Below are 21013 nucleotides of genomic sequence, written 5' to 3'. Positions count from 1 at the left end.
AGTATTTTGAAAAGCGTTTAGAGCGCGCAATTAGAGTCCGAATAAAGGTGGAATTTTAACAACAAAATTCTACCATTAGAACTGGTCTTGCTCTTGCTGCTTCAAAAACGCAAATAAAAAAGTTCTAACCAAGTGTTACCGAAATAGCTAGTTGGACGATAGAGTCATTATCAAAAAATAAATTATGAATTTTGGTTACTTATAGAGTTAGTTTTTCTAAAAACCGTTATGTATCAACTAAGACCATTAGACAGGTTTTTGCTTATTTATTTCGACACCATATTAGACAATCATCATATAGCTTTCCTCATAGGATTACAAAAAGAACATCAAATGCTGGCAGTACTCAAAAATTTGTCAAAAATTTACAAAAACAACTTGTCGGAGCAAGGAAAAGCCACGCTCTTCGCCCAAGAAAAACATTATTTGTTCAATTAAACCACATTTGAACGTAAATGAGACCTAGTTCTATTTTAATTGTTAAATGAAAACAGACATGCATGCATTTGGGATGGAAAAAATGCAAAAATATTTAAAGTAAGCCGGATTCAAAATACAATACGAAAGCTTTTTCGTTGCAAAAGTTAATGATGAGACAAAAAGTGGCCTTTTTATTGCTGCTCAGCTTAGAAAAATCACTTTTTAAAACGTTGCGTGGTGTTTTAGGCAAACAAAAATCATAAACATATTTTCAAAAAAATTGGTAAATTATCGAAAAATCACAAAATTGTTATTACGTGAAAACTTTCTTTTAGACCGGAGATACAATAAGCCCATATCTAAACAAACAAAGATTGCGTCGGCATTTTTTTTGTCTTCGCTACCGGTCAAACTAGAGAAAAAGGCCAAATAGGCATATTTGCTGCAATTTTTATTAAAAAAAGGGAAAAAACATCTGAATTTTCTGAAATTTTGCTGAAAATTTAGCAAAAACAGTTTCTTCTTTTTTATTGTTAAAATTGATTTCAATGCGACTATCAATAACAATTTGATCATGATTTTGGCAGAAATTGAATAAAATTTAGCCAAAAATTACGAAAAGTTTGAACAAAACAACAGAAGTTAGGCTTACGTTCACAAAACTATAATCCGCCGTAACTTCTCGGAAGAGGCGAAAGAGAAAAAATGTAATGCTTCTTCTTACAATCTTTGTTATGATACCACTTATAACCTTGTACGATGACTATAGCAATCGGCAAAAACTGGCTGAACAACAAAAACCAATTGAATTTATTGTTCCTTCCCCCTTTAAAGTGGGTCCGAACACAGAACATAACTTCTCAAAAAAGCTGTTTTTCAAAAAAGTTTTTAATTTTTCATCCTAGATTCAAGGGGCCTTCCAATGATATAACTCATTTTTATCTCCTAAAAAGTCAAGAAAAAAGAAAAATTACGGAAAATGTGAATAAATTTACCCGAATATACACAAATTGTGAACCTCAATAAATCCTGGTCGAAAAAATTCGACACATTTTTTTATTTCCATATTCTACGCTGGACGGGTTTTTTAATGATAGCTCTCATAACTCTATACGATGAATATATCGATCGGCGAATGTCTTCTGAAAAGAGCGATTTTCCAAAATAAAGATTTTCGTTGTATAATCTACATTCAAGGGGATTTCCAATGATATAACTCATTGTTTGACTCTGCTCTACAAAACTAAAACCTTATGTAAAAATTTTACCGACGAAAAACTAAAAGCCTGTTTAAATCATCACGATTTGGATGATTTAAACTACTTTACACTTTTCATTTCTTAGCATCAATCAAGCTGAATGTTCTGATAAATAAATGCAATTTTCATGCTTTTTGCAAAGTTAATACGGGAGAAACGGTTGTGATCCAAATTTAAAGGTTTTTTTGTAGAAATTATAAGTAACTTGAATGATTTCATTAGCATAATTTTTTGAGAAAATTATATTTAATTTGATTTGATTCCTGTGCTTAAATTGGTATTGACTAGTTCCTTCAGTGCAAAGTGCATTTTGCAGAACCATAGAAAACAATGCGGACATTAGAAAACATCTTGAGTTATATTAGGTTGTGTTCTTGTGCTTTTTGAGCACATTTGATCTCAATTTTTTGTGTTTATGGCAAGTGCACTAGAATTGCCTTCTGATTGTTTAACAATTTTTTTTCATCAGACTACAGCACTTTCGAAATAAACTTTTACAAAATGTTTGAGCGTTTACGATCAGATCATCTTGTAGTGAGATGAAATCCATCAAACTGTCCGAGGCAGATCGGTCTATAGCATAATAGTTTTATGTTTTCAATCAAACAGTCTAAGACCAAAATGACCTCTGGTCAGACCGCTCCAGACAGATGAGAGCTGTGGTTAGCTTTCAGCTAGGTCATTCTTTACACATCTAGCGGCTGTCATACTCTGTGTTTACGGATTGTCTGCACTTTGAGTGGATCTGATCAGTGTTAATTTTGGCCAGAGGAAGCCTGAGTTTCATCAGGAGCTGATAATCCTCTCAGTTTTCCAAAGGAATATCAACAGTTTACAGACCCCATCCGTTGCAATTTTTCTCTCGACACTCAATGCAAGCCCAGCGACCCTACCTTTAATTCTTTTCACAAAAAACTATATTTCAGAGCCATCAAACTCAAACCAATTTCATAAACTCCCGCTCTAGCTAAAAATTTTCAAAAACCTTCTGCGCAATAACTAAACGAGTTTTCAGGTAGAAACAAAGTTTCATACAAAATACAAAAAAAAGTTTTGTGCAGTCTTTTGTCAATATCCGACGCAATTTTCTGCACAAAAATTTTGATATGCACTGAAATAGACAAAGAAAAAAATCTACAGCTTTTCTCGATCTATCCGGAGTCTTTGATTCTGTATCAGAGGACATAATAACCGAGAAGTTATTAGATATTCGGATTGGTTAAAACGCAAAAAATGTGAATGAATCATTTCAATGTGAAAAGCAACAGAGGGTTGCAATGAACGGTTCCAAATCCATCTGTTTTAATATTGAACAAGGAGTGCCACAAGGAAATGTGCCCCACTTTACAATCTTTAAATATATGATATCTCGAAAATCATTGATGATCAATGCTCAAGGATACAATGCACAGATGATGCAACCGATGCTAGAATTTTAATTCCCAAATTGATCAATCGATTCCTGAATCAAATTTATGAACGCCGTTATACTTCTTTTTCAAATAAATTATGGCTCAACGCCAAACTGGATCAGCATTTTGAAATCTTTTGCAATCATCAGAAGAACAAACAGTGTTTCACTCTTCCAAAGAAAACAAAATGATTTCTAATATCGATGGACTGTGAGTTGCTTTGTTTGACAACACGCTTAATTTCAGAAAAATTTTAAAAAACGGCAATCAGCATTCAAACAATTTTCAGTTCATAAGATGTGTTCCCAAATTGGACCAGAGTTAGCTTTGCTTCTAAGAAACATTCACTACATTAATCACTCCAAATGGAATCAAACCAAGAGGACGATCTGGATTACTATTGATCTCAGAAGAGGCTACGCAGTTCACAACTATGGAAATAGAAATCAAAATACTTGGTCAATGATTACAAATGATTACAAACCACTTTATTCTTTTTTTCTAAAAACCTATAACGATAGATCACAAATTTTTAACGAGCATCAGGTCCTAAATCCTCCGAAAAAAGACAACTCCTGGGGGCATGAGTTCAGACTTCCTTTACAAAATTTTGATATTCGAAACAGTAGGTTTGGTTTTTAAGTACGATAAACTCTTCGACATCATTCCGCTAGCCATAACAAGCGAAAAAAGTTTCAATCATTTTATTGGAGCAGAAAAAAGAACTTAGAAAATATCATAGAGCTTAGAAACTTAACTTATGTTAATAAACTCAGAAAGAAAACAAACCACATTTATAACGACAGCTGCAGCTAACAATTTAGAAAATGAATGTCAATTAGTTCTGAACTGTATGTTTGTCAAATATTGATATTTATCTACTAATAATGAATAGGAAATGCAACTTTGTGAACCATCTCAAGTGAACTAAACTTTTGCTGGTAATAATGAAATGACGCCCACTCATACGCCCCAAAATCACCTGATTGTGGATACATTAACTTTTTAACAAATGTACACTGTAAACTTTATATTTACAATTTAGACTATATGTACGACAGATTCACAATTTTCTTCGCTAAAATCTTCACAATTTTCTTCGCTTTTGAATCTCCTAAAATAATTCTTATTCTTTCAAATATCTTTTGAGCTTTAACAGCTTCAATCTCTAACGTGCCAAAACTCGTCCCGCCTCATCTGGGTTGTTGCGCTACAGTGTTCGTAATCCCGCTAACACATTTGATTAAGAATTTGGTATTCAGTTTTGAAGGGCTTTAGTAATGTTTTTTTGCGTTTAAATCAAAAACATGAAACTTATTGTGTTGTGATTAATAGTTATGATAATAGAAAAAAAATTGAGAAAACTTTGCGCGCACACTTTGTTCGAATAAATCAGTCTCCTTGTAAAATAATCGAAAAATTTAGTGTTTCTCTCTCTCTCTCTCTCTCTCTCTCTCTCTCTCTTAAGTAAAATAGAGCTATTTTGAGAATTTTGGGGACAAATGACAAAGATACTGTTTAAGTTACCAATCATTTTAAAGTTTTAATGTTTGCCATAAATTACACTTTAAGGCGCTTTTTTCTTCCCGGGTCGAGGTTTGGCGGTGAATTTTCGTAAGAAATGCGGTGAAATGCGGTGAAAAAAAAAATTTTCACCGCGTATTTTTTACATCTTTTTGCGGTGAATGCGGTGAATCGCGGTGAATTATTTATTTTCACCGCGTTTTCAGTATTCTTACAAAATACAATGGTCCCCACACGGGATCGAACCCCTGACCTCCTGCATACTTTCCACTGCTTAGTCCTCTGCGCCAACTGTCACTACCATCTTTGGAATTTCTTGTGAATATAAATCAGATTGATTAAACTTTGGAATCATATGCGGTGAATTTTTGTAAGAAATGCGGTGATTTTGGCGGTGAATTTTTGTAAGAAATGAGGTGAAATGTGGTGAATTATTTTTTTTCACCGCATTCACCGCTTTCACCGCATTTCTTACATTATTTTGCCACAAAAGTTGATGCGGTGAATTTTTGTAAGAAATGCGGTGAATTTTGCGGTGAATTTTTGTAAGAAATGCGGTGAAATGTGCTGAAATATTTATTTTCACCGCACTCACCGCAATCACCGCATTTCTTACAAAAATTCACCGCATTCACCGCATTTCTTACGTAAATTTACCCAAAAACCTCGACCCGGGTTGTATAAAATACGTGTTGTGGAACTGAAGACGTAATATCGACAAATGATGTTCCATCTTATTTGACAGGGGCAAGCGCTAGCTCGTTATTGTATTGAACGTCAATGTACACAGAAGTTTCAAATCTGACCCATTATACAATTTTGTGATTTTCAAGAGAGTAAATTAACTTTGTGGTCAACTTAGTGATAAATTTTCAACGGGCGGCAGTATTAAAATTTGGAACTTTATGAATAATTAGAAATGAGATATAATTACAGTTACAGACTATTGTGAAGTTAGGAAAATGTCTTGTGACGATAACCTGATGAAATTTCGAGAGTGAATGTTGTGACTCGACTGAAATAACCTGAAAATCGAAGTTTTGATTATTTTTAAAATCTATTCTGCCCCTCCCGTGCTTTTAATGACCTCCCGTTAAAAATTAGGTTTAGCATATTGCTGTGTTAAAATGTATCACGTGTGAAGGGGGGGGTAAAATTTGGCTAAAAAGAATTGATCCCAGTTTTTTCATAATAGTTCTAATAACTCATCGTTGATTTTAAATAAAAAGTCATATTAGCAACCTTACATCTAACGAGAAATTGGATATCATTTCACCAACAATTCTTCAAAAACTTGCACCTGCTAATAATCGAAAAGCTTCGATTTTAAGTTTGGTCAAATTTCAAAACGTTTTCCCAAAACTTGGGAAGAATTTCAGTCTAAGAATTGTGGGGGGGGGGGGGGGGGGATTCATGCAAGACTCGGAAATGCCAAGTCTTACTAATGTCATCGATTGGAAAATAAATGTCCCACTTTATTGTCTCATTGTCAATAGTTACTTTTTCTTCTTTCCTTTCTTGCCTTTCCCGCCTTTTTTCTTCTTCCCACCTGAGCTGGACCCGTATCCCCTCAATTCCAGGAATTCGATTGCATCGTGGCATATGTAATAAGCATTCAGCATGGCAGCCTGGCTGAAGGGGTCCGGAATTGGGGCTGGTTTAGCATCGGGCGCTGTTTTGGGTCTCTTTCCTCCTTTTTTCCCTCCCTTCTTTCCCTTTTTAGAGCTCTTGGCCGATTTACTCTTTCCTTTCTTTTTAACCTAAAATTTCAGTGACTAAATAGCTTTTGCTTCAAATCTGTTTCATGGGATGCATGCCGATATTAGATTCTTTGTTCCTTAGAGAAGAATTCACAAGGAATTGTAATTTGTTGTACTTTTCCACACAATCGAAACAAACGCTAGAGAGGAATACATTTTGAAATAAAATGAAAAAGTTACTGAATGAGACATTTTCTTTTTTGCCAAGTCAGCGATATCATGGAATGACTTCACTGCTAGCAATAATAATTTTCCCTATCGAATATTACTAGGTAAATAACTTTACATTCCTTTTTTACAGTATAAAACAAACATACAGGCCTATCATTGACCGACTATATGTTTACTTGAAATCATATGTTAAAAATGTTATCAGCTTCAAATCGCTTGATTCTTTGTTTATTCAGTTTGAAGCCTTTGCCATGGTATGCTTCCTATGCCACAGTATATTTTATACTACAAAATAAAAAAGGTTTTTTTTTTCAAATTAAAACACACCTACTGTACCAAGCAGCCCTATACTGTGCCGAGTCTCCATATCAGAAAGAAATCTTCACCTTCCCGACAGCTAGATGTCCTTTTTATATTATTTTTCCGACCCACTTTAGTGGGGGAGGAACTATATACACAACAGGTTTTTTTTGTTCAGACAATTTTCGCCGATGAATATATTCATCGTAGAGGGTTGTGAGTGGTATCATTAGAAAGCCTGTCCAGCGTAGAGTGTAGAAGTAAAAAGATTTTTTTTTGATTTTCATTTTTAAAGAGAATTACAATGGTTAAAAAATTTGAGAAAAGTGGACCGAAATCCGTTTATTCACATTTTCACTATTTTTGACAAAAATTTTCTTCAATTTTGCTAAATTTTGTGAAAAATGTTAATTACAATGTCACTGATTTCAATTAAAATATAACTAAAACGTTTCGTGATTTTCGCTTTTTCCACACAGTTATCGAGGTTTAAACTTTTGTGAACGTTCGACAGATTTTCGTTGTTTCTTATCACATTTTCCGTATTTTGTGCAATTTTTTGCAAATTTTGCTTTAAAAATTTGTGAAAATTGGTAGAGATAGTATTGTTTGTTTTACCTCTAAAAACACGGGCGTTTTTCAACCGTTTGGTTCAATTTGTTGGCAAAAATTCTGCTAATTTAGTCAAATTTCAGCCTTTTTTCAACCAAAAATGGCTGGAAATAGGCTTTTGTAGTCCAATTTGTTTAAATTTACAGCTATAATACACCTCAAAACTGCTGACACAATTCTTGGTGACTCAGAAACAAGCTAGTGTTAATTGGGGATTATTTGAGAGTGTACTTGAATTAAACCTTTGCCGGTTATTAGCTAATTTAGCTCCTTAATTAAGCAAACTGCATCATTTGTGTTTGATATTTTGACTTTTTACTCAAATAATCCATATCCATAATATTCGGAACAATAAAATGTATCCAACAGAGAACGGCAATAGCCCAGCAAGTTTTAGTCTGATCGTTGTTCCCTCAATTCCAAAAGATCTATTGTAATCATTCGATGTTTTTTTTAAAGCTGTTTGCATTTCCCCATTTTTTCCGTTAGTTACGGAAAAAATAATTAAAACTAAAACGAAATAATGACAAGTCCAACTGGTTTCCTTTTCTAAGGGGTTTCAGGGAAACCTATTTTGCTTTTAACTCGAAAGCTTACGGTCGTTTTGACTTTTAAAGATCCACATTTTTAAAACGAACAAGGATTTATTGAGCTTTGCGACATTTTTCTTTCTTTGTACATTTTTTTAGTGAACTTCTAGCTTAAAGTCAACAAAAAATTGACACGGTTTCATATTTGATTAAAATTTAATATTTAGTGCAATTTAACGTTATAAGTGATCGTTTTCTGCTTTGAAAGAACAAATTTTTACAAAAATTTACAATTTTTGGACATTTTCCGCCTTTCGGGTTCTTTTTACGTTCTTGTCAATTTATTGACAGTTCAGATGTCACATTCTGGGCACTTTAATGGAAAACTGAACAGAGAAACCCGTCTGCTGATTATAGTTAATTGATAAATTTTTTCTTGACTTTGAAATCAAACGTTTTTTGAAAAAACTTTACAAATGTTTTTTAATTTCATATTTTGCTGTTTTTTTTTGTCAATTTATTATCAACTCTCAAAAAATACAAGCTGCTAAAAATTATTGATATTAAAAACAAAATTCAAAATGTGGCATTTTTGGTGCGTCGCTTTTTGTTTTCACGGCCTTTTATACCAGTTTTTTTTTTTACAAAAGAATAAGTTTTTTTTGAGTTTTGTTTATGTTTGTATTTCTTTGTGTAATCGAAGGAGAAACACTGCATAATCAGAGATCTTAGCAACTTGCTCTGGAAGAAATGTTTGCTAAATCATTTGATAGCTAAAGTTTTTGAAGACTGTGGAATCAAATGTTTTAGAAGATATAAAAAGATGTGTTTTTTAAATTTGAAATTAGCTGTTTTTAACTACATGTTATCTAGTCTCCTTAACTAAAACTTGCATATCGAACCATTGGTGTTGAAAAAACACAGTTGAGCAAATCGAAGGTTTATAGTGCATTGCTTATTGTGGGGTCCTGGTTCCAAAAGAATAATTATAGGGGTGCCAAAAGAGAGTTAGGAACGGAAAAAGAGAGGAGAAAAAGAAAGAAAGAGAGAGAGAGGCACCATTTTCAGTGCGTCTCGGGGGGTAGAACACCCTTCCAGAAGAAAATCAGCCGGCTTGTGCGATGAAAGTAACGTGTTGTTTGGGTATATGCATGTATCATGCGAAAGAAAGAACAAAGATCTTTAATTGAAGATGCACCCTCCGTGCGCCTCCGTCAGCCAGACAACCTCTCCAGAGATAGAGCGGCCAGTTTGTGCTCTGTGTATACAATTAATTGTCACTAGGGTGTATATAATGATTTTGTGGTTGAGCAAAAGCCTCTGCCTCTTTGTGAGTGGAGTGCTTTCTGCGTTGCAGAGTTGAGTTGTTGTTGTTCCAGTGCGGGAACTTAGTGCGGAGCCAAAATCAATTGCTCAGCATGATTCCCACCATCACACTGCCCTCCCTACCCATACTACCCTCGAGATAGATCAACTTCAATGCCTAGACTGATTCTCATGATCTGTTTAGTCTCCCACACTGATCATCCTATTGTAATTTTCATCTCTTCATTGTTTGTCGGGTGCTCCATAAGATATTTGAGATTCTTTGAAAATAACAATTGTTCACCTCGTTTGGGTGTATTGAGCGTGCAACGTTTACACGTCAACTGTTTAGCTCTAACACAAAAATTTAAGAATTTGCCGTGAAACGAGTTCAAAAGTGCGTTTAGTTTCAAAGATCTGCGGTAAATTGCTCTTAAATGTTTATTTTCGTCGCTCAAACAGTAGCGAAAAATTTAACACCTCCGTTAGCCGTTTTGTTGCGGTTTAAGCTGGCGCAATTACTTTGAAAGTGAATCGTAACTGATTTCTATCTGGCATCTATTATTTAATTGCCTTCGTGTTGTAGTCATTATGCCTACTGGTCTTAGTAAATTTTCTTGTCGGGCTATTTTAAATTTTTCTTCAGCAATGTATACATTAACTTGACTTCTCTCTTCACAAATATTTTTTTTGTTAATTAGAACACTCACTTTGATCAAATGCAAACCAAAAAAAATTTTTTTTTACCAACTATATATATATATATATATATATATATATATATATATATATATGCTGTATAAGTCCTTTTTATCAGTGTTGGAGGTTTTGCAAAAATAATTTTACAAGTCTGATAGATAAAATTGCTGTTTATCTGTCAAATGTATGTGTTTCAATCTCTGCTTACACCTTCACCTACATGAGATGATTTTGCGAATATGAATGATATCAGCGTCTGTTGGACTGTTGAGTCACTTTTACTCATTTTCAAACCGTTTTGTTAAAAAACAGATATAGATTTAAAAACGACAGCTTAAACCCAGCTTAAACGCCAGCTTAAACCCCAAAAAACAGCCGCAGGCGGTTTCAACTTCTTCACTGCTGCTTGAGCGGCGGAAATGTTTAAAATGAGCCAAAACAATGTTCTCAACGGCTTAGTAAAAAAATAAATTTTCCTAAGGGAGACACAAAATTGGTGGGAATCAGCTCTGGAAATGTTAGCACTCAAATGAAAATTTTGGCACATAGAACTTTGCCAATTATTGCCAAAAATAAATAAAGTTTCAAAGTTTCCTCCGGACAGTAAATCAAGCTATAAAAAAAAGCCATTGAAAACCATTTTTTAAAATAGTTTTGAAAAATTTTTTTATTTTCAATCGAATTCATTAATATCATTACACTTATTTTTGAGAGAAAACAAAACCAAAGCAAACCAACTATTTGCATTAAGTAAACCTATAATACTTTCAACAGTTATACTCACCATTATTTTCCATCTGCTGCGGGTAATAAAAAGGTTTTTTTTTTGCAATACAAACAAATTAATTTCAGTAAGTTTGATTTGTTTTTTCAGTTCATTTTTGTTTCAAATGAAATAAATCTCTAACGCAGTCTGGCAAGTTGTTTATAACAATGGTTGTATGGTTAATAACTACAGCGCACAATAACTTGGCTTAGATTAGTTATAAGCTAACAATTTAATATCACCTGCCTCGAAGAACAAGCAGCACGTTCAACTAACAAAACAAATCAAATAAATCAAAAAAGATCCAAAGCCAAAAACGAAAGCAGAGGTTATGCATGGTTGGTAGTTTCAACTATTTAACTGAATGAAACCTCTATTTTGTTCACGAAGTCATTTATCATTGTTTGATAACTTCAAACACGAATATAGGCTAAAATACTTTCTCTCTCCGCAGGATAATTTACACGAAAGTGTTAGATTAGCATTTAAGAAAATAACTGAACAAGGCGATTTGGTAATGTGCGATCGCACATAAGGTTCCGACCCCGCTCATCCACAATTTTGGCTTGATTGTATACCAAATGAGGAACATAGAAAAACCCAAAAATTCAAGTATTTTAAAAAAAAAAATGGTGTATGAACGAAAAGAAAGTCTCCAAAGCAAATAACTCAGTGGAGTAAAAAATGATGCATTAAATTATTGAGATATGCCAATATTAAGAAAGCGAGTAAAGACGAACGGCAAAATCTAACAACAACAACAACAAACATTAATTACATCAAAAACTTTATGTCCATTTTAAAAAACAAAACGTAATATCAAAGTCATAATATAGTCAGATAAAACTGAAACTAACAATATAACTTGTAATTCGCCGGAAAAGATATGGGATCAGTCCATAATAAGGCTTGGTAACAGTTAGACAATAAAGAACAAAAACAGTAAAGTTGGAAAATTCGCTTATTTTTTTTAAATCAATTAAATTCGAAATAATGAAACCCGATAGATATCAAATAAAATATCCCGTAGGCGCACGATTACCAATGCTCTCATAGAAGGAATTAAGAGCTGCCGTTATTCAATTTTTTACGCGGTTACAAAAAGAATATATAGACAACAAACAAAAAATCAATAAAAACTTGGCAGAAAAAGTTTTCGAAACCGTAAAGCCATACTATGGCCATCAAAATGTGTTCAATTGCACTTTCTGTAAGCACCTATAATGTATTATGCAACCTCTCATTAATGAAGCTGGGTAACAGGAAGATGAAATGAGAGAAATGCAAAATTAAGTAACACTTTAAATTTTTTTCGAAAAAAAATATTTCCAAAGACATGAACGCCATTAATTACAGAATGAAATAATTAAATAGATTCGTTTATTCTTCCAAAGCAAGCCCTTGAGAATTGAAATTATCCAGAATATGTCTTACGTCTACAAAAAGAAAGTCAAACATAACAAAAATCAAAAATTAATTTACTTTTTTTTCGTGTCGAAGCCAGTAAAGTCAACGAATTCTTTAAAAACATTGGATTGTGTGACACTAATCCCCTTTCGAAACCTTCCTTTGACAACAGTAATGTAATAATTGGCCTGTAGTTAACGAGACTAGATAACAACCAGACAATAACAAGTCCTCATATGAGATTTAAACCCCTGTTGACGAGACCAATCAAAAGCATTCAAATAAGTGTGGGAAATGACCGTTTTCGATCGGCAATTTTAGGAAATGATTGTTTTTTATTGTTTTCGATCGTTTTTGATCGGTAATTTTAGGCAATGATTGTTTTTGATTGTTTTCTATCGTATTTGGTCGGTAAATCTAGGAGATGATTGCTTTTGACCTTTTTTAGGAGATAATCGTAAATGCCTAAACATTAACAATGACAAAACCAATTAAATGGGCCTCAAATTGTCTGAAAACTATAATTGAAAGCCATTTCTTAAAAATTCAACAGAAAAATTCACGAAAAAGTTTTAAATTAACAGAAATGAAATCAATCTGCGTGAACAAAACAAACGTGTCGAAAACATAATTTTTTTCCTTAAGGTAATAGGCTTCAAAAACGTCATGATATTTATCTAAAAATCATCAAAAACTGTCAGAGACCTTTAAAAAATTTTTCGGAAGGTTTCAGGACGCGGTTTGATTTTGGCCGCAGCTTATAATTTTTAAACTTTGGAAATGGGTTTCAGCATGTGTATCAGTTGAGCAAATTTTGGAATAACAAATCATAAAAAATATTACGAAATACTGGGAATGTTTGCAGATCGAAACCTCGCTTCAAAAACAACATTCAAAAGAATGAATAGTACATAATTTAAATACAATGTATTTTGTTTTGGTTCTGTACCGGGAGTGCTGCTATTCTTTTTGACGACCAAGATATACTGTTCAAAAACGATGTAATTTGGAATGAAACTAGCACAAGTACTACTCGTTTAATTTATTACGCGCGAACATCATATATGCAAAATTCTTAAAAATTGTGTCACAAAACAACATGAAGCTTAAACATGAAAGTCAATTAAGCTAAATTTTTTGATCAGAATTTATTTTCATCTATTTTCTAATTAATAGGAAAAAATTTATGGGACATCTGCTATGAAATGAAACCTCAAATCAAAATTAATACAGCAATCTTGTGGAATCATTAAAAATTTATGTGCATTTTGTTTTCTAGAGCGAGTTATCGTTGTTCAAATTTTTGTGAATATTAGACCGATTTGCCTTATTTTTATTCACATTTTTATTCACGGAATTTTTGCCTAAAATTTTGTCAATTTTGCTAAAAGATGTTGAAATCGGTAACAATAACACTGTTGATGTTAGTTTTAGAGACAGAAAAGTCTTGTTGACTACATTCATTTTTTGACCAAAAATTTTGGCGAAATATTTCAAAATTCAGACTTTTTCATCAAAAATTGAACGAAATAAGCATTTTGAGTCCTTTTGATTAAAATAACCGGAAGTAAACGCCAAAAACAATTAACACAATCATTACAAATTCCAAAGGATCTAGTCTTACTTTCATTTCCATTGAGAGTAGTTAGGAAGTAAAATTTTGCTGTTTTTTGCCAACTTTAAGATAATCAAAATAACAGCAGTTGTTTTTGATCTTCTAACTAACAACTTATCTAGATCAAAAACACTTGAAACAAAAGAGTGCTTTCAATGGTCGAGCAGCAACAGCAATTCTGGTTTTGGCTCAATCTTGGAGTGTTACAATCCACAAAGAATACTTATTGTAATTAGTCGGTCTTTTTTCTGAAAAATCGATCTTTTTTGTTAATAAAAGAACAGAAAAATCAAATCAAAACTCAGTTTTGGTAAATGAATATAGCTTCCTAAGTGGTTCCAAATTAATGTACCGTGTCTCTTTACTCATGAGATTATGGTCGTTTTGACCTTTAGAAACGTTAGATTTTTAAATAAACAATGGCTTACAGAATCTTGCCACTATTTTTTCTATTCATTTGGTCCACTTTTTGCTTACGGTCGTCAACGAAAGAATGCTTCTTCTTTTATTTGAATTAACAGTTATTCTTATTTGCATGTTAAGTTATGCGGTTTTGCATGTTAAGCTTTGGTTTTGCATATTAAGTTATGGTTTTGTGGCGCTGACACTACTAGATTTCACAATTTTTTTTTGATTTTCAGTCGTTGGCCCAATTTTTTAGGGTTTTTTCGCGTTTTGTCACATTAAAATATTTCAAATAAAGTTCACACATTTCAATATCCAAGTTCAAAATAAAACTCAATTGTACATATCAGTTTCTTTGAAGGCATATGTTATTGTTTAAACGGCTTCCACACACATTCTCGAAGAACGAAATTGAATTGTTATCATTTGTTTTTATCTTTACTGTTTACTTTGTCTCTTTATTCCTATGAAATTTCCTGAATAATTGCAGGTCTCATTGGTTTTTTAAAGAGAATTAATTTAGCCAATATTCTGACTTGATTAGATAGCTGATGGCTTTCACTACTTTGAAAACAATTGTTTTAAAAAAGACTTTTTATCTTCGCTTTTTTGTTCAATTTTGGCAATTTATTACCTAGTCTCGTTAATTAAAGGCAACATATGGCAATATTGTCCTTAAAGTAAGGTGCAAGTGGACAAATTCTAATGTTTTTAAAGAATTTGTGATTAACTTACTGGCTTTGACACGGATTTTTAGCCAAAAAAATAAACTATTTTCAATTAATAAATTTGACGTTTATTTTTCAAGACTTAAGACATACTCTGTATTATTAAAGGTCTCAAGTGCCTCCGTTGTACAAAAAACAAAACTGTTTTATTATTTCTTTTTGTAGCTAATGGCTTTCATGACTTTAAAAATAATTGTTTCAGAAAATTACAAAACTTTTAATTAAATTGGCTTTTATTCCTTTTTTTGTCTACCTGCTTCCAATTCTTATTAAGGACAAGTTGCTAACCACGTTTTTGGCGTTCAAGGAAAGCTCAACTGAACATTTTTTGCTGGGCAAAATTCAAAATTTGGCTTTACGGCTTCGACAGCTTTTTCCCGCAAGTTCTAATTGAATTTTTTTATCGTATCTAATTGCTGTTCTTTTTGTAACCGCATTAAAAAACTGATAATAACAGGTTTTAATAACTTTTTTTAGAGAAACTTATGTGCCTAATAACAAGTTGGTTTTTTCAATTGCTATCTAATTGTTTGCATTTCTTTGAAATTAATTGTTTATTAAAATATAAGCCAATATTTCATTTCTGTTTTTGTTTAATTGTTACCGAGCATCAATATGAAATGGTCCTATTTCTTTTGTAGTTAAGTACAAGTTTTTTTTATTTTCAGTTTTGTCTGACTCTATTTTGACTTGTTAATGAGTTTTTTTTCAAAATGGACATCAAGTTTTGCATATAAATAATGTTCGTTATTTGATTTTGTTGTTCGTCTTGACTTGCTTCTTTAATAGTCGTTGATCTCATCAATCTAATGTGGCATTTTTTACTCTACTGAGTTATTTGCGTTGCGAGCGATCCTTCTTGTTCATACACATTTCTATTTGAAAAATACTGTTCCTCATTTGGTAGTCCTTCGTGCCAAAAATTTGGATGAGCGGGGTCGGAACTTTATGTTCTAACGGAAATTTAAATTGGTTATTAAAGAGCCACTTAGAATAGAGAGAAATTCAAGAACCTTTTATATAGGTGAAAATTTTAAAACGGTTGCAAACTTTCCGGGAAGTCAATGTATTTGTGCAGAAAGAGCTGATTGTAAGCCGAAAACACACTGGAACTTCCCCATATCAGGCTCAACAAAAACTTAGCGCAGTGGTCTGCACAAAATTTTCACTCAGTTTCACAATTTCAAAACGCTCCACAGCGCTTTTGAGTGCTTATACCATCAACAACGAATGTAATTACACCAATAATTTGACCTGTGCTGAGTTCATTCTGACTTCGGGTTCAAAAATACTAAAATTTTCATTTGGCCTTGAAGGTTAGCGTTTTCCAACTCCATCAAATCAACTCGATCACAGCTTCGTTCACTCTGGAAAAAGTAGGTTCGAGTCTTCTAAGCTATAATTCTTTAGCAGTATATGGAGCAGGGGGAGTTAGCTGGGTTGTTACTATTAGACAGCTGGGTCGTTACAATTATATTATTTCTTTTTTTCCTCATTTTTAATCTGTTACATCGGCCTGATTTTTTTGTTTTTGACTCGTCAGATTTTAGTTCAATAGTTTTGATTACTAATTTTTATATTGCCCACAAAAGTTTGTTGTGTGCCGCTAAGTTTCAGCTATAAATGATTTCACAGAATCGATGTTTCAACTTTTTTCGAAATTCATTTAAAAAATGCCAATATTTTTTTGTTGGGAAATAAAAACATACTTTGAAAACAGATCATGATAAGTTTTGCTTTAAAAATATTTTATCAAAACAGTAACCATAAAAGGTTTTTTGGCTATATGAGGCAAAACAGCCAACTTTTAACTGGAATTGAATAAATTTAAAAACTAGCGTCAATATTTATTATTTGTATCAGATTGGGGTTCAGATGTTTGTTTAAACTGCTTTTTAAACAAAGCCAACAATGAAAATTCAGAGCAAGCCACAAAAAAATTTGAGGAAAAAATGTTCAAAAATTTGAGGAAAAAATGTTCAAAAATGTTCAACAACTCTAAAGAACCTGTCCGCTGCATGTAATTTAACCTGCGCAGTTTTCAAAATTTTACGTCTTTTCGGAGGAGTGGTGCAACATTCTGTGGATCACACAGACCAATTCGACCTTTTTGTTTTATTTTGGGCTATCGCTGACGCGCAATGTTTGCGTCGACCAATTAAATCGAGGCAAGTTAGGGTGTGTGCATATATGAGATAGAAAGAGAGAGCGTGCCCGTGTGGAGCCGGGTGGGGGGCGGGGGGGGGGGGGAGTGGGGGGTTAGCTCACTAATTAAGTTAGCTCGGTAGGATCGCATTATTTTCAATAGCTTCATTTCTATGAACTAAATCACGTGGCTCAGAAATCTAATCAGGCTGTTTTAGCCCTCATTGAAAGACTAGACTTTGTTCTATACTGATGAAAAGGGAAGTCTTCTCCACGACAATTTGCCGCAACTTTAATCTGGATGGCGTCTGTTGCCCTTAGTGGTCTGCAAACCCGGATTAGCGTTGTCAAAGGAAAAGCATTTCCATCCAATTTAACCCTTTCACTCGAATTTTTTACCCCCTCCATCGCCAAAGCCCTGTTATGCAACCCCTTTTGTTTATTCTAGAAAACAACAAAGACCCTTCAGAAAGGGCGAAAAATCACCTGAGCTCCAGTGAAATTATTCCTAGTTAAACAATTTATCACAGCTAAACTTTCAGAATTGGATCGCACTAACATTGCAACCCCTTAACTCGGGACTCAAAGCGAATAAAGAATCGAAATCAGTTATATACCGATTACTTTTATTCAACAGATTTTCATCTCTTTTCCACAATTGTGGCTATTACTTCAGGAAACTTCCGCTTAGCGGCAAGAGAAACTGTAAACAACGGAAGAAATACAGAAATAGCATTTATAAACATTTTGTACTTGAGGCGCTTTGATTGTGTTTCTTGTGCTTTTGAAGCAAACTAAAAGTATCAGAAATATTTTCTAATTGATTCCTAAGAATATGTTTGTACAATTTTAACCTTGATTCTTTTTTCCACTGTAACTCTATATACCTTTGATAACCATAAATCTATGTCAAAATTATTCCAGAATTGACGCTTTGCCCTTGATTTTGTAATTTATCTCTTATGGATTACCTATTCCAACAGACCCACATTAATTTTGTCTGGAAATAGAACCAGTCCGTATAGCAATTGCAATTTCTGGGGGCGTTTCAACGGGGCGGCAAATCAAATTCGTAGTATTTATTACATTCACAATATCACTCAGACGATAAATCAAATGGGCGAAAAATATAAGTCTTCGGTAAATTTACTCACCAAAAGTTATCAAATTTTTGTTGATTCACACGAACTTAACGTAATTTTCAGATAAAAATTAACTAAACTTGCGTAAATCAACAATTTTACCTGAACTCCCAGTTAAACTTAAATTATCCTAAAAAATTTTTAAAAATTTCAAAAATTTTAAAAATTTAAAAAATTTTTAAAAATTTTTGCCCACCACAATTGGTAAGACAATGAAAAAAATTAAATATATCTGGTAGATAAGCATTCCAGGACCTAATCCAAAATAAATTTCAATATTGGCAAATTTAATTGGAAGTATTATATCAAAAATGATACAGAAATATGATCTGTCACTTTTTTACACCTAGAAGTGTAATTTCAAGTATTGGTCACGACTGGGCAAGTCTGAATACCAGATCAAAATTGTGGTGATAAAAACCGTGCTTTTTGCTGAAATGAAACACAGACACACGCACACACCCGATATTAAACAAAACTTATGTTTTTCAACATCATATGTGAACAAACTAATGCGTGATAGGTGAATTCATCCAAGACAAATAAAATTCTCTTCCAGAGATCTGTCACAAAGCAGCACTTTCCACTTCATTGAGTTTCAGCCACTATTGTTATCAACAGTCTTGTGATTTCTTGTGCCAAAAGGTGAGTTATTTTCGCTGGCGCTAATTTTTTGAACTCTTCAAAATGACTAACTCTCTTAAACAAAATCAATCAAATAGGGGCAATGGTCAATTGGGACACTTTCATAAGAGTCACTGGACTCGAATGGTGTTCAAGATTGTGTTGCATATATTTTATTACATGCACGAGGAATTTGAATCACTCTTTCTTCAGAGAGAACTTAAAAAAAAACAAAACTGAAGAAACAAATCTACTATTAAATTTAATCACCTTTTTTTCCTGGTATTGCATATATTTATTTTTTGTTTTTAGCGATATAATACAATCTGAATCCAAATTCTGATATTAATTCTAATTGTACTTAAATGTACTTTTTGAAACATCTAACAAATTTTCGTCCAAATTGAACATTGTTTTCCTTCGTCCATTCAGCTTATCTCATGATACCTAAAATTCGTTGCATAATTAATCAATCAGACACATTTGAAGGGGACAGGAGGTAAATTCGCCCGATTAAGGGAGGGCTAGACTTTATAACAAAATTGCGTACAATCTTTTGAGTCTGAGCAGATAAATGAATTCCTCTAGCTAACCCAATTGCTAAATTGATAGGGGTGGGGTAATCACGGTCGCTTGGCAACTAGGATTATTGTTGTCATTAAAGTTACCACATTTGAAGAACCAGAGTTACCGATTGTTTACAACTGATTTATCGTCCAGGCGCAGCCCTCCGATTTTGATTTAAGAAAATAGAGTTCCGAGAGCCTTTAAGAATTCAGTTAACTGTTATGACTTTATCGCGGTCAAATTCACCCGATTCTCCTTGAACGAGATTGCACCCCAACAAACTTTTTCTTATTTTACATAATATACTTTGAGGTAAGTCCGATGAATGCATGAAAATAGCATTTTTGAGAGCTCCAAGAAAGCTACAAACATTTTTGTTTGCGACATACAGTCCGATTTATCGATTTTTTTGTGGTATATCTGCCCTCACTTACAAGTTGTCGATATAAATTACGGTTCCAAAAACACTAAATTATTTTGTGAACTAAAATTTATTGTTTCAACCCACTTTAGTGGGGAGACTATAAACTCCAATGATTTTTTATGTCGTCAATTGATTAAAAATTGCACGAAATAAGCTTCCACTTTCTTTATAATGACCGGGTTAACACACCTAAAAAACGCTGACGCAATCGTCGCTAACTTCGAAGAGGGCTTATTGTACTTGCACTTGCGCTGCTTCCTCTGAGAAGGTTCTTGAATTAATTTTTTGTTGGTTTTTTGCTAACTAAAATCGATAATTGACCAAAACGCATAAATCATTTTTAATTAAAAACGTGTAAAAAAGGTTTTAGTATTTTTCTTTCTTTAAATTAGTTACAAAACAGAGCAAATCAAATCAACGCTTATAATGAAACCGATAATATCGCTTAAAAAACGTCGTTTATGATTTGCATTGCAATCAGAAATTGTCCTAAAACGGCATCCTATGGCGTTTCATGAATTGATATCACTTTTTTAGTTGAAACCTTTAAATTGTTTTGAATTTTAAGTCTTTTTTTTTCGAAATAATAAATGGATTATTAACTTTGACACCTTCTAGCAGAAATCAAAGAAACTTTTTTATTTTTGTCTTTTTGTTGTTGTTATTGTGGTCGTATAAAAACTTCTGAATACTTGCAGGTCTTAGTGTCTTCCTATTGATGAAGAAAGTAACCAATTTAACGATTTCAGAAAGTTTTTATTGACTTTCAAATCAAATGTTTACTTAATTTTGACCCTATTTGTCCTTGAAGCTGCAATTGATTATATATTTTTAATGGAATAGAAAATGTGTTTAACGGCTTCGACACCGTTTTTTCGCAAAACTTAGTTGAGTTTTTCCCTCCATATTTGTCGTTTGTTTGTTTTTGTAGACGTACGAGATATTCTGGACACTGAGAGTTCTCAACCTCTTCAGATGAAGGTATGATTTAAAGTACACTTGTTTAAAGATTTCAGTTGGAATCTACTGGTTTTAATTATTCGAACTTAATTTTTTTTCGAAATAAAAATTGTAATTTTTAGCTTTGGCGTGTCTGTTTTTTTTCACAACTTGTTGCAAAACCTCATTAAGAACTAATGCTTTTTTCCTAGCGAAAACCAAGTTAATTGGCGTTAATGAAGTTTTAATTGACGCTATT

At 33.0% G+C, this 21013-nt stretch overlaps 2 protein-coding genes across 3 annotated transcripts in view; both read right to left on the bottom strand.

The window, feature by feature from the left end:
- LOC142341776 (uncharacterized) overlaps window positions 1-21013 on the bottom strand; it is a 645707-nt gene that overhangs the window by 126251 nt on the left and 498443 nt on the right. The window lies entirely within an intron of this gene.
- LOC142341059 (uncharacterized) lies at window positions 6000-11015 on the bottom strand. The gene is made up of 2 exons (XM_075391902.1): window positions 10777-11015; window positions 6000-6375 (listed from the first exon to the last, which is right to left on the bottom strand). The coding sequence occupies exons 1-2, from the start codon at window positions 10777-10779 to the stop codon at window positions 6112-6114; spliced, it is 267 nt and encodes an 88-aa protein (XP_075248017.1). The 5' UTR covers window positions 10780-11015; the 3' UTR covers window positions 6000-6111.

This window comes from Convolutriloba macropyga, chromosome 6, assembly GCF_964194025.1.
Source record: "Convolutriloba macropyga chromosome 6, txConMacr16.3, whole genome shotgun sequence".
NCBI classification, from domain to species: Eukaryota; Metazoa; Xenacoelomorpha; order Acoela; family Convolutidae; genus Convolutriloba; species Convolutriloba macropyga.
The sequence above is the reverse complement of the archived record's forward strand: the minus strand, read 5'-3'. Positions and strand labels throughout refer to the sequence as shown.